The 14,061-nt window shown below is 38.7% G+C and overlaps 2 protein-coding genes across 3 annotated transcripts; both read left to right on the top strand.

Moving 5' to 3' along the window:
- Positions 1-7,570: 7,570 nt before the first annotated feature.
- Positions 7,571-11,536, top strand: LOC144475740 (condensin complex subunit 2). 2 transcript variants are annotated; one of them, XM_078191948.1, is made up of 4 exons: positions 7,571-7,646; positions 8,916-8,969; positions 9,050-9,173; positions 9,362-11,536. In XM_078191948.1, the coding sequence occupies exon 4, from the start codon at positions 9,491-9,493 to the stop codon at positions 11,462-11,464; it is 1,974 nt and encodes a 657-aa protein (XP_078048074.1). In that variant the 5' UTR covers positions 7,571-7,646; positions 8,916-8,969; positions 9,050-9,173; positions 9,362-9,490; the 3' UTR covers positions 11,465-11,536. The 2 variants fall into 2 exon arrangements, with proteins under 2 accessions (XP_078048074.1, XP_078048072.1); XM_078191946.1 differs by lacking the exon at positions 7,571-7,646 and having other exon boundaries at positions 8,843-8,969.
- A 363-nt stretch (positions 11,537-11,899) lies between these two features.
- Positions 11,900-13,710, top strand: LOC144475742 (malate dehydrogenase, mitochondrial). Its single transcript, XM_078191955.1, has 3 exons — positions 11,900-12,283; positions 12,390-12,776; positions 13,263-13,710. The coding sequence occupies exons 1-3, from the start codon at positions 11,900-11,902 to the stop codon at positions 13,635-13,637; spliced, it is 1,146 nt and encodes a 381-aa protein (XP_078048081.1). The 3' UTR covers positions 13,638-13,710.
- The last annotated feature ends 351 nt before the right edge of the window (positions 13,711-14,061 follow it).

Below are 14,061 nucleotides of genomic sequence, written 5' to 3'. Positions count from 1 at the left end.
CCTGTTGCTTGCAGAAATTCCACGATGAATCGAGACCTGAAACATTATCAAAAGTATCGTTCATCGAAAGCCAAACTGTCTCGGCACGGACGTGCGTCGTTCTCTGTTGGTGAAATAAATTCTCGCGGTTCATGTTTGATATCTCGAAACTTTCGACTAAACGTAGCTAAAATCCGTTGAAGGGAACTTTACCGAGTAAATGTATGTAATGGGCGGTGCACAGTTTAATACACTCATTTCATTCTCTCTAGTCTTCCTGTTCGACCAGTTCCCGCAACGAGGTTCATACAATGCGATTAATGTAATACAACTTTTAATTGCAATTGCAATTAGATAATGGTCATAACAGTCAGAAAGTGCAATTAGACAAGTGGAAGTTACGTGTTCGGAATCGGCAAATGAATTTCGACGGCGATTATCGCGTGAACGAGGAAAGAATATATGCATGATTTTAATAATACCGTGGAATTTCAGGGATAAGTAAAACAAGAAAATAAATTATATATATATTTTGCATATATAAGCAAAAAGTAATTCACAATATTATAATAATAATAATAATAATAATAATAATAAACTTTATTGGTTTCACAAATGTGATCGACTTAGATATATTTCATGGATCCGGATAGATAATCGCGAATGATATCTTGCTCCTTTGTCGAGGTCATCGAGAAGAAATTCCTTGGAGTACGGAGCATCGAAGGAATTACTAGGAGGGGATTGTCTGCCGCTTCGTTGGCATCATTACGAGATGAACTAATATGTGCCAGGCCATTATAGGAATCGCCCTTCAAATTCCACGTCTCCTTCATATCTGGGCATATTCTGGATTTCCGCCCGTTTCCTTCGGCTTCCTTCTCCTTCCTTCCTTCGGCTCCTTATTTCCGAATCTTATTTTCTTTATTTCGTTTCGTTAAACAATGATCAGATGTACTTGACCCAAATCGATAATCCTTTGTAAATGTCCTGTAGTGAAACTTATCTTCACCTACAATCACGCGGAAATGTTTGCACTAACAAAGTTTCCAACACTAAGCAAACTCTACGCGTGTGGTAGCAACAATTCAAATGATCTACGATACGCAGGAAACAACGTATCTCGCCGCTTTATCGTCTACGTGGTGTTGCGAAACTACTGTTGGCGGCTGACCAAGCACCAACTGCTACTACTTGTTGCGACCGCGCAGCCTGCTACTGTGCTACTGTGCTACTGTGTTACCACGCGTAGACTACGGAACAAAGACTTTCCTCTGCTTTTACTCTCGTTTCCGAGACTATTTTCGACGTCGTTCTTCAAACAAAGAACCCTTTCCTCTGCTTTTACTCTCGTTTCGGGGACTGCTATCGACGTCGTCCTTTAAACAAAGAATGATGCTTCATTCTATTATTTCTTATGCTACAATACGAGTAAGAAGAACCTGTTTGGCCCGTTCCAGATTTTTTTTAGCTGAGCGAATATTATAACAGATTGCTCGTTCCATCGTTCGTTCGAGACAGCAGAATTTTCGTGTAACGTGCACGTTCCCGCACACGCGCGTTCGCCTCACCGGAAATATTCGTCTCAGCGAAAAGGATTTGTTCCAGTGACCCGTCCGCTGCTCTAGTTAAACCGTGGAAGGATATGGATCACGATATATGCGGTGCAATCAATATGTCGCGTCATGTCAGAGTAACGAGCCGCGTAACGATTTTGTCCGAGTCTTCTTTCACGTTGTCGAACAAGGAAAGGGTTCATTAAGAACGGGTATGCGTGTACGAATAGCAGAAGCATCGACGTTTTAAGAATCGCAGATGAAATTATATGCAACTTCTACGGGAAATTTGTACTGTATTTCCGTTCCGCGCGAAACGGCAATTTTCTGTACACTCGAGCAACATCTAAATGGGATAAGCACAGATTAATAAGATAAGATGCGTATAAGATAAATACGAATATGACAATGACCTAAATATTCAGGCACACTCCCGTAAATGTGGCAATCTAAATTGGAAAACGGAGGAGAAAAGTAGTATAAATATTTAACAGCGAAACAAGTTCCGATAACTGAGATGAATAATGGATATCGTATCTTTCCAGCGATCCGTATAATTATGGTAATATGCTCTGCACGCGGTGTATAAATCACCTGAAATTCGAACGTAAAAACATCTTGTCTGATTCCTTTTCTGTTCGAAATCAAATTAATACAGTCCCCAGCTAGTTCGAGTTCTTGTAGAGAGTTCTTAAAACGGTATGCTACAAATTACAATGTTGCACGGTCGTCAATGTTGCCTCTGCTTTACATTCCGTTGCCGAGTGTCTTTGCGATCTCCGATCTACTCGATCGATTGCCTCGTTCTGTTCTTGCTCTTGTTACTGTTAATGTTCCTGTTATTGTATCCGCCATTGCTACTGTTTCTGTTCCTGTCCCTGTCACCGTTACTTTTGCGGTCATTCTGTCCTGAAAGAAGCAATATCCGACAAAGACTAAGCCAATATTGGTTTTCTGTTGATCAAAGAAAGGGGCTACGAAGAAAGTCCGAAAATACCGACAAAGACTAGAAAGGCAGGAAAAGCGAGCATAACGGCAAGGAGCAAATGATACAGTTAAATGGAAACGAAGAGCCGTGGTGGGAGGGTGGAAGCAGCCGTTGGCTAGGAAATGGCTGCCACCTGTAGCTATTGATCGGCAGGGCGACGCCGTGTGCGTGTAGTCAAGTTTCCCGTCATCTCCTTTCTATCCGGGCAGAGCTTTACCCGAAAAACGTTGTAAGCTTACATTCCTTATGTTCCGATGTCCATATAGAAGTCTGTCTGCGACTTACCCTATCCACGCTCACCCTTCCGTCCATTCGATTATCGTTCGTTTCGCTCAATAATTCATTGAAATTTTGTTCGCGCTATTGTCGTTATTTTGTTCATCAAACGCTTCTCTATCCATTGATCTTTATTGCTTTCCACTGTTTTATGCTTCTCGTTTCTCGTTTCCTATTGCTTTTCTTTTTTAGTTAGCCTCCGCTCGAGTATTCTCTATAGAATGTAGCTTACAATCGAGGCTAATGGAACAGCTTGGAAATGCATACGTCGGAAACGGTGCCTGAAGCAAAATGATTGGTCAACGTGACAGCAAAAGGGTTGAAAGGGGCGAAAATTGTACTTGTAGCGCTTACGAGCCGGACGATTCATTTCCGTAGTCTCCCTTTTTTTATTCACTTCGATTGACGCCAGTGACGGCTCTGACTCATCAAGTAGCAGCTATATTTTAGCATTTTTGCTACCGTATACTTTATGTACATATACTTTAGCAACCATTTTTGAATCTATGAAAATTTTCAGTTTCCTGTCAACTAATAAACTATTGATCTAACCCAACCAACGTTTCAGTATAAAATTATATTTTCGGCAGAAAAAGGTTCTACTCGATGAAGATTTCATCTATTTTACCAATCGATTACCAAAGTCAAACGACGTGCGACGCCTCGCGCTTTGGAATTTCCAATTTGACGATGGATTCGTATAAGCGAAGTGCAGTAGCTCTCAAGGAGCGATAAATTATTCATAGGTCGGGGACGATCATCAGGGGACTCTTTATGTAATGTAGAATTGTTGAAATAATTCTTTCAATGCGCGACAGCTAGATATTTAAGGGAGTTCTTTAAGAAATAATATTTCAAAGAGAAATCCTGTTCTTAGACAAATACAGTGATCGTACATCATGCATCACATAAGGCGCAAAGTACAACAACGGCAAACGTAATTATAATGAATTGTACTAAGATATTTTATTGGAAATAATCGGATCGATCGAGTTACAAATCAGCTTGAAATTCATTTTTAGGCTTTCCATCGATGATTCAAACAGCCGAGTATTTCACCAACAAGTCGGAGCACAAACACAAACGTAAGGAGCGGACTCGCAATCGGTTGCAAATCTTGAACGCGCAACGGGTGACGAATGATCCGTCTTGATCCAACAACCGCGTTCAACAATTAACGCGATCGTTCAAACAGACGACGATAAGGCAATTTATACGGTTTCTTTGCTTTCCGGTTGAAAAAAAAGCGAGCGTCGCACGTTCCACAAAATCTATATCGGAGACATCGGAGAAATCAGTGTAATCGGATAGCAGGCAAGGAACATGACATTTGCTCGAGAAAAGACCGAAGAAATTGGGGTCTGGACACGATAAGGTCGTCAGAAAAAAAATGGTAGCACCGTTCCGATCTACTATAGTCGACGGAGGGTCGAAGGTCCAAAGATCTGATAACCTGTAGCCGGTCTGGATCGATTCGCGTGCTTTCTTAACGGCCGTGACACGTGACTCCCTGACTCCTGACTCGTTCGTGATGTTTGCTTAACTCATTGAAAAGTTATGATCGCGAATGCTGTCCTCACCGCGGGTCTGTCGAGTCCGGCAGCAATCTCGCGTGACTCGCACGCCGCTCGCGTTAACGTTGCCGAGCTTCGATAACATCTCGATAATTAAACGAACCGTGGACTTGCAACTAGCGTTCACGAGTCCTCTCGTTTTCGTTTTCGCTTTCGCTTCCTCGAATTCTCTTACGATATTACCGTGTACATGTAAATTGAATAGGTGAGATAAAATACTGGAGGCACTAGAAGAATTTAATAACGTTATTGCACTATTCTCGATTTAGTAAAATTATTAAGACAAGTGTTTCATTCTGTTTAAATTTCTGTTTCATACAACCGACGTGGACATATTGCATTTTACTCTAATTTACTTCTACTCCCTATAAACAATTTCATGAAAGAAATTAATACGACAAACAAATTACGGAACGATACTTGTCGTTTACTAATTTTTCAATTTTCAAGCGATCAATTCGTTGAGAATGTCTAATGGATAAAGAACAGCAATTTAAGGTAATTGATATTTTCAATTATCACCATCAATTTATTTTATTCTGTATTATTTCGTTTTCCTCTATTTGTTAGCAATGGCAAGAAGTATTCAATAATAGTAGGCGGCAGTCGGCAGCCAATTGGAAATTGGGAGCAACGGCAATACTGTTTGCGGACTGATCGAAGCTGTAGAACCCAATTGGCCGCAGTAATGAAAAGGTGGGAGTATCGAAACTAGACGGTCACCGGGAATTAGGCGTCTGGGAGGCTTAGCATCGCGGAAGACCTCAGGTCAAGGTTTTGTCGGGATAAATCAGACGAAACAAATGAACGTACATCTAGTTCGAAGCTGACCCGATGACGCACGTGTTCCTTTACTTAATTACCAAAATCGATCTCTTCATTCCTGCGATTATTTTCAGTAATGTTTCACAATAGTTATTACTCTGGATGATACTGTCACAGGGAAGAGAACGGGAAACAACGAATGAATAGAGAAGACTGTAAAGACATCAGATAATCATGCGTACAAAACGGTAATACTCTTTGAAAGGTTTGCCGAATCGGAAAGTTTTCCAGTGGAAAACCGGATCGATAACCAGGGGATGTGCAACACGCCGGATCAACACCAAAATTATCAAGCAGCTGATACGCAAGTTTTCGTAATCAATTGTAAACGGAAGCTTATTACGTGTTAAATCTCGAACGAAACGCTGTGAACGCCAACAACGCCGACAATTCAATTGTTATTAATAAGAGTCAAAAATCATGAAACTTGTCCACGGCTGTTCAGACTATCGCGGATGTCGAGGCAACAGCATCAGTAACGTACGAAGCAGGCTCGAGAAGGGAAGATCGGACACAGAATGGAACGTTCCCGGGAATCGAGGAAATAGGGACGGAAATTGGTCCATTAAAACGGTATCAAATCCATCTCGAAATCACGTTGCACGCGTGGCTCGATTTCCACGGCAAACCGCATTCCACGAATTATAATGCAATCGTTTCGAAGATGTCTCAGTTCCTTGATCCATCTATGGAACCCGAAAGTTTGGTATTCGATGTTCGACAAAACAAAACCGGGGAAAGAAAAAAGAATCCGTTCCATCTGATCTCTGATTTCCGATTTCCAATATCCGCCGTTTATTCTTGAAGCGACATCGTTTTTTCGAGCTGTTTTTAGCCCATTTCATTATCCTCCGACTCGTTATCGTTTTCTGGTAAATGTCTGGAACGATCAGTACCAGTGGACGTAGTAAAACAGCCAATTCGATAGGTCGGTCGGAAGCGCGCGAAAGCCGTTTTAAGTTACGAAAGGAGAAGTCTGAATGACCAACCTGTTACTTGAAAGCTGCGAAGGCACCCGAGTAGTCAAGTGCGTTCTTTCCGACGACGGTGCTACGGTGCTCTCTTGTTCTCTCGTGCTCTCGTGCTCCCGTTCCTTTTCGTACTTTCGTATTCTTTTATTTAGCTGCCCGTTCGAATTGATACGCGGACTCGTGTTTCAGCAACGATCAATTTATATTCGACTTCCATGTTTTACGACGACAATGTCCGTGTTAGGACACATATGTTTTGCGACACGATGACGCGCGTACACGTACCTGTTAGGCTTTTACGCAGAAAATATACCCGTGAACGCCTCTGTTTGGTTGAAAATCGAAAACATGCCCGTGTAAATTAAATGAAAAGTGACGTGCAAAGAAAAATTCGTCATGAACAAGCAATTTGAACAGATATCCCGACACCCACGACAACGATATCGTCAGGCAGGCTGCCCGACTTGCACTGCCCGGGACCGGGACTCCCGTTTCTCCCACCGAGCGAACCACCCTCCACAACCTCCACCACCCGCCATTACCCTCCTCCCGACGCCCATTTCTCCCGGCTCTCCCGGCCCTCATGTCTATCCTAGTTCTCCCCGGTTCTCCCCGGTTCACCCTGGTTCACCCCCGTTGTCCCCAGTTTTTCCTGGCGCTCCTTATAACTAACTCACCCCTTACCAAACGCTACTCTAACGTTTCCGTATCAGAGAACCTGCCATCGAACGTGCACGCCGAAAATCACACGTACACTACCCTACCATGCCTGTGGTTCCACTTTAAACTCAAAATCGAACCCTAAACGATACAATACGCTGCCTCATCGTTCGTGAGCCGGGCTACTCAAGGCGGAAACACGTTCACTGTTTCGAACAAGAACATAAGTAAACTGCCCGCTGTCCATCAAACGGTAAAAGTCTCCTTAGGAACGACTCAGCTAAAGTTAATGATTATAATTTCAAGTTAAATTCAGTTTTTCGATATTTAAATATTCCAGAATTGATATTTAAATATTCAAGACTTTGGAACAGTCGTGTCATTGTAGAAGTTAAAAAGATATTCTCCGCTTAAAAGTTTCCAAAATTGGTAATAGTAGTGTTCAAAAATAAGGATTTCAAGATTCTGTTTCTGTCAAATAAGAAAAAATCTGGAAATAGAAATTTGGAAGAGAGGAAGGATCTAGAAATTGGGATTGCTTATTCTAAAGTTAATTGTTCCGGATATTGAAATGGAAATAAGAAATTGTAAAAACAATCTATGAGAAAATATGAACTATTAAAAGTAGTATGGGGATATGTAGGAAAGAAAAAAGATTGTTCTAACCAAAAATATTATGGTTTTGAATAACGCGCGGTAAAGTGTCCATCGGACTCTCTCGCTGCAATGCAAATCGCCACCATCGTGACTCTCTTGTTTCCATTTATGTCCCGTGGACATCACTGGTTTATAACAAAATTAGACCATAAAAAATAAGGTAAGGATCAAAAACTGTTTTAGAAGAAATCACTGAATCGATAGAAAACAACGAAACAAATAACGGCACTGCATCAAGTAATTGATTGCACTTTGAAGTTTGGATAATTAGTATGTTAATTATTTATACTTTGTGATGTTGTCACTTGGTTCTGTTACAAAATATCATTGCAGAAGATTCTCTTGAACAGTTTTGTGTCACTGGTTTACTTTTTGGTTTCCTATTTTTGTAATAATTAAATTTTTAGTTGGACCTACATTAGGCACACGTGGGCGATTAAGGCGCTTATTGCGGAAAAAATGCAAAGCTCCATTTGTTATCCGTACAGAGCCAGTTAGAGTAATAGCAAAACGCTCAAACTGTTAGCCAAATTATCGATAGTCGGTTTTGGTCAACAGTTTCAGCGTTTTGCCACTATCATAATTGGCGCTGTACAGCCCCCAGTGGAATTTCAGTTTTTCTCCAGAAGAGTCGCCATAATCGCAACAATTTTGAAAACATTAATAGTGGAAAAATTGAACAACCAAAATGTAAAACGAGGGCATTAAACAGTTCAGAAGTATCTGCTGTATCTGCATCGTATAAAAAATCGACAACATAAAAAAATAAATTTAATTGACATACTGGTCAATCAAACGTCAAAGAGCAATCAATTACAGCAATCTCTCGATTCAAGAACCACGTCCGGAGGCAACAATTGATAATTGACAAATGATAAGTTCTCGATAAAAAGGTTTCATGAATTAGAATAAGAAAATGTTCTTGAATTGATAAGTGATTGCATTTTCTTCTGGCGGGTAATTTAAATTTTTCAAGGTGACATTTCTCATCTTGTTAGAACAAATCGAAGTCATGAACCGTTTGGAGCAGTAGATTTCAGACCTCTCTCTTGGTTCAAATTTCCGCGATCAACTCTTCTGCCGCACACGCACAAGCTGCGTAACCAATGACCATTAAGTTCCAGTAAAACGAGAGAACTAATAAATCAGACTAAAAAAATGAGAATTTTTCTGTAATCCATCGTAAAGTTTTAAAATATTTCAGAATTTGTGAAGATATGCTGATTTTTCACTTATTTTGCTATATTCAATTACCATTATTTTTAAGTAATCTAACACATGCAAGTTATAAAGATGGTTTGTCAAGTGACAGAATCAAGTAGTTTTAGGAACACATATATGAAATTCAAACTTGAACGTATTTACTCATACTCACAGAAGTTGTTTTCGATAGCTTCAAAAGTTGGTGAATATGTTGTTTATTTTTCAGATTTTTTTAATCTAACATCTTTTTTCTTGAATGCTATAATAAATGGAAGACAAAGTAAGCAATAAGAATGTTTTAATTATAATGCGATAAAATTACTACGGATGTTTTAACATTTATACGTCCGTTGCTTTTAGAATCTTCCAAATGAACTAAAAACTCTTCAACAAATGCAGAAGGTATTAGAACAGTATTATGCATTGTTACGATTGATAAGATCCGAGCTAGAAAAAATCATGAACAACTTCATTGCACTAAACGGTAATTGTTTTTTTTTTCTTTTAATATGCTTAATAGTGGCAATCTGTCATCTAAAAGAAAGTATTGTATACTTTTCACAAAAAACAGATTTTAATGAATCAAATTGAATCTATTGTCTAAAGTATTCACACTTTTATAGATGATCACTTTGTGCTCTGACATTTTTAATTTATTTTGTAACATTATAGATCTGAAGAACACGACAACAGCTGAGTAAATGAAAACGTAAATTCTTATTCAGTGATTAAAGGTGTATACATTTTATTGAAATATATGTGGAATTATTTACTGTGCAAGAATTTAATTATAATCACAAAATGTCATCCAGTACAAATGAGAAAGTTGCATTACCAATCACTTCAATAATGAATTCTTCATCAAAGTCTTTACGAAAATCTATTTTTATGCCACATGTGTCAATTCCTATTTTACCAGAAAATGATGACGAAGTCGAACGTATGGATAGACGTAATGAAATAACAAGTGATAGAAGGCAATCTCTAGGACTTGGTTTTCTGGCAACAATGCCAAGACCTGAAATGTCCAATCGTATTGCAGAATGTATAAAGCTTGGTACAGAAAACAAGATTAATGTAAAAAATGCGTTTAGTCTTGAAATAATTGATTTCATGACATATATGATCAAAAAGCAAGATGAAAATATGTCTAATTTACAAGTAGCCACTGTATCATTGGATGTCAGCACTAAAATCTATGGGTATCGGGTAGATAGTGTACATACAGAAATAATGAAACTTGCAGGTGGTATGGATAAACAGGTAGATGAACCTGTAACAAATGATAACCAGGCAGATAATTCAACTATACAAGAGCACCAAAAAGATAATACAGAAAAAGGAAGGAAGAAAAGAAAAAGAAAAAGTAAATATGAAATTTTTAGCACTCCTGAAAACTTAAAAGGAAGCGTTGAAATATTGAAACCAACATTTTGGTTAGCGGGTGATGATGACACACAAAGTGCTGCTATGTTGAACCAAGTGATGCTTCCAAACCATGCAAATTCTAGATATCATCTTCACTTGTACGACGACATTATCGTTGATACTGTGGAAAGTAAAACAAAAATTAAGGATGTAAAAGTAAGCAGTCCACGACTAGATATCTCTGAATCATATATATGTCCACCATTAGTTGACTTTGAATTTCTTAATTGGGTCAATGACAATGAAACAGAACATGAAGAAATTCAAGAAGAGAAAGAGGCTGGAAATAGATTTCAATTTGACTTGAATGCCAGTATTCCGTCTGAAGAAGAAATGGTTCACTCGAATATAAATCTCTATGATGCTGATTTGGGGGAAGATAATGAAGAAAATATTGAGAAGCATATTCAGAAACCAGTAGAAAAGCTTGTAGATCTCTGTAAAGTAATAACAAAGATTGGATTAGCAAACTCTTCAGAGTATTCCATTCTCCAGAAAAATAATAACATTCACTGGGCTGGTCCAACACATTGGAAGGTAAGAAATAGCAGTAGAGTTTTAGGGGGAAGTAACATTCTAGAAACATGTCCTCAAGGACGTGGTAGAAAAAGGAAGGAATTTGAGTTATGTTTCGATAACGATATTAAAAAAGCTATAACAGCAAAGTTTTCTTTGGCTATTTCTGGAAGAATACAGTTCAAATGTGTCAAAGATGTTTGGATCGAATCGGATGTTACACTGCCTCGAGATTTTCATTACGGTATCGAAAACGCAACCAAATTGTACCTTCATGAGCTAATAGACCTAAGTTCGAAGAATAAGGATGACTTAGATGTTACTCACGTTTCTGACGACATCGATATATATAACTATGATAATGAAAATGACACATCAAACTACTGTCCCAATGTTTCTGTCACGGATTATAAAGCAGATGAGGTCAATAATGAAGGCCACGCGTCTGAAATTCATGAGAACTTTACTGGAAACAATCTGGTCGCTGTTCCCAAATTAACAAATAAAGTAACCATCGCGTATAGCATTCGCGCTAAGAAAATTGATATGCGGAAATTGAAGAAATCTATCTGGAAATGCATGAACGCCTCTAATAATATGGAAACCATAGATATTCAAAAGGAGGTAGATCAAGAAACTGAGAATATGATAAATGAAGAAAAACACTTCAGCGGGATTTATAAAAAATTGCCTCATATGTTATCACGCAATGACATAGAATCATTAAGTTTTCCCATTTCTTTTGTATCTTTACTACATTTAGCAAATGAAAAAACATTAAAACTACAGTCTCTTCCAGATATGTCCGATGTTATCGTCACAACAGAGTGAATCCATTTAAAGTTCAATTACTGTAAAAAATTGTTAAATACATAATTACAAGTCATAAAAATATATACATATTTGATATATATACACGTAGGATGAATAAATGTAAGATTGTAAAGATGTAGTTAAAATATATTTGATATACTTATATACTGTTTGATTATTTATACCACTCGCCTTTTACGTTTCTTTTAATTGCACAATTACTTTTGCAGATATACAAGAAGAGCAAATTGTAAAATAAGTTAGGAGTACAGATTTTCATACACACAAATATGTTGGAAATCTCATTTATATAAAGTTATTCATTTGTTCATCAGTTATTTTTATTAGTCAGCATAATATTGGGTTAAATCAGTATTTGTCGTGTGTTATAAATTCCGAAAATAATAAGGAAAACATCATCAATGATTCATTCTGAAAAACAAATGGTCAATCATGATTGTTCTTCTGCGATCCATCAGAAGAGGTGGGTGGAGACGCAACATTTCGAAAATGCCGACCAATGATGGAAAGGACAAGAGTTCTGACAGTAGCAAGGATACAAAAAAATCCATAGACAAGACTCAAACTACTGCATTCAATGGCTATGACTGTTTCCTCCCGGATCAAAAGGGCGACGTACAAGTGTGCATAATTGGGGGTGGTGAGACACCACTTTACACGGCTGCCCTTTTAAAACAATCCCGACTAATAAAACGTCTGAACCTGGTGGACACAACAAACACAATGGCCGGTGCAGTTTTAGACACGAGTCATATCGATACGTCCACCCGAATTAAACACTACACAAAGAAACATATAAAGAACGCCCTCAAGCAAGTATGTTCATTACTGTTTCCCTCTTATGTTTTATTAGACTATCAAAAAATGTCTTTATATATATTTCACGTGTTGCGCATTCAATCTAAAATACTTTTACTTGCAGGTAAACATAATCGCTCTAATGGATGAATCGGAGCCAAAGGGAGTGAATCTGAACCCGAAGATCCAATTCGAATCGGCGGCATCTTATGTGTACGAGATGGCAGAGCAAATGGTAACGGTGAGCTCTGACGCGTTGGTGGCCGTTTTCGTTCAACCGGTCACGGCGATGCTGCCTATGGTCTCCGAGATCTACAAGCTCTGTGGATGGTGGGATCCAGACAGGATTATCGGTTCAACGTCCTTCATGCGCATGCGAATGGAAGCTACTACCGCGAGTCTCCTCGATCTGGATCCGGCATTCCTATCAATAACTATGGTAGCTGGCGCAGATCCATACACCATTGTTCCTCTTCTGTCACGAAGCAGCCCCACCAATCGATTCAATCATGTACGAGGATACGCTCATTAGAACGTGGGACTATCAGTAATAACCGATGAGTTGCTAAAACAGAATTAACGAAATATTTTTTATCTTGAGATAAGACTTGAGACAAACTATCTTGCGGATCAATCGATCAACCGATAAGTTTAATATTCGTTAGAAACACAGTGACACAGAAATATTTAAAAAATCAGTCGCTCATCCTTTAATACAAATACGAGCGGAAATTTTCCTAGGCAGTACTATTCTACACAAGACCAAAACAGTCTGGCTTAGAAAGTCAAAGACTATTATTTTCAGTTTTCGCTAAACTGTAAAATTTCCATTACAGAAATAGAATGAAATAAAGTAGACGAGCGATTCTTTAAATATCACTATGCTTTGATTTTCTATGAATATTTATGCGTCCCGCTAGCTTTTAGTATGTAAAACCAGTTAACTTTCCAATGACATTTTTTTGACAGCTAAGTAAAAAGAACATGATGCAAATAGGTACAACAAGAAATGTTACTACAGTCGCTGCGTGGAGCAGATAAGGAAATAGCGAGCATCGATGGCAGGGGACCGATTTTATCACCCGCTGCGGCCGCTGCCAAGTTGATCCTTGCACTCGCCAGTGGGCTTAGTGGATCACCGAATGTCTTCACCTCCGGTTACGTTCGATCGAACGTGTTACCGGTTTGCCGGTTTTTCACTACCGAATTACAATTAGGCCCGGGTGGAGTGCAAACGAATTTCGGACTGCCAAAAATGTCGCCGGCGGAAGTAATAATGGTCGAGCAAGCGGTACCCATAATCAACGAGTTCGTTCACATGGCGATAAAAGCTGTTTTCAGCTACAGCTACGTAAAGCAAAAAAACACGTAGCATTGTTCTCTCTAGCAGAGACAATTGCACAACAACTGCGTTAAATTCATTAATGGGCGCAAGAATTTGTGTGAAAGCGAGACACGTAAAACATCCAAAGTGTCATAACAACTAAATTTATTGTTGATGATAACATTGGCATCATTGTTTTTTCCTAAACTTTTAATGACATTGATAATTTACGAGTGTTCGTTAGGTCTGCATAAATCTTGCTAAAACGATCAATATGTACGCTGTTATGTTAATGTATGCGACCATGACGTTTCCAAAAAACAAAAAGACGGAAAAAAGAGCATATGTACTGTTACTTTTTCTAGGTGGTCAGATCTAATTAGATAAGTCAGGCTTGACCGTTATTCGGATAAAATGCTTATAAAATAATTATACTTGCTGCATAAAGAGAATGAAATATTGTCAAGCATGA

Source organism: Augochlora pura, chromosome 10 (genome assembly GCF_028453695.1).
Source record: "Augochlora pura isolate Apur16 chromosome 10, APUR_v2.2.1, whole genome shotgun sequence".
Taxonomy (NCBI): Eukaryota; Metazoa; Arthropoda; class Insecta; order Hymenoptera; family Halictidae; genus Augochlora; species Augochlora pura.
This window is presented reverse-complemented; position numbering and strand designations above follow the sequence as displayed.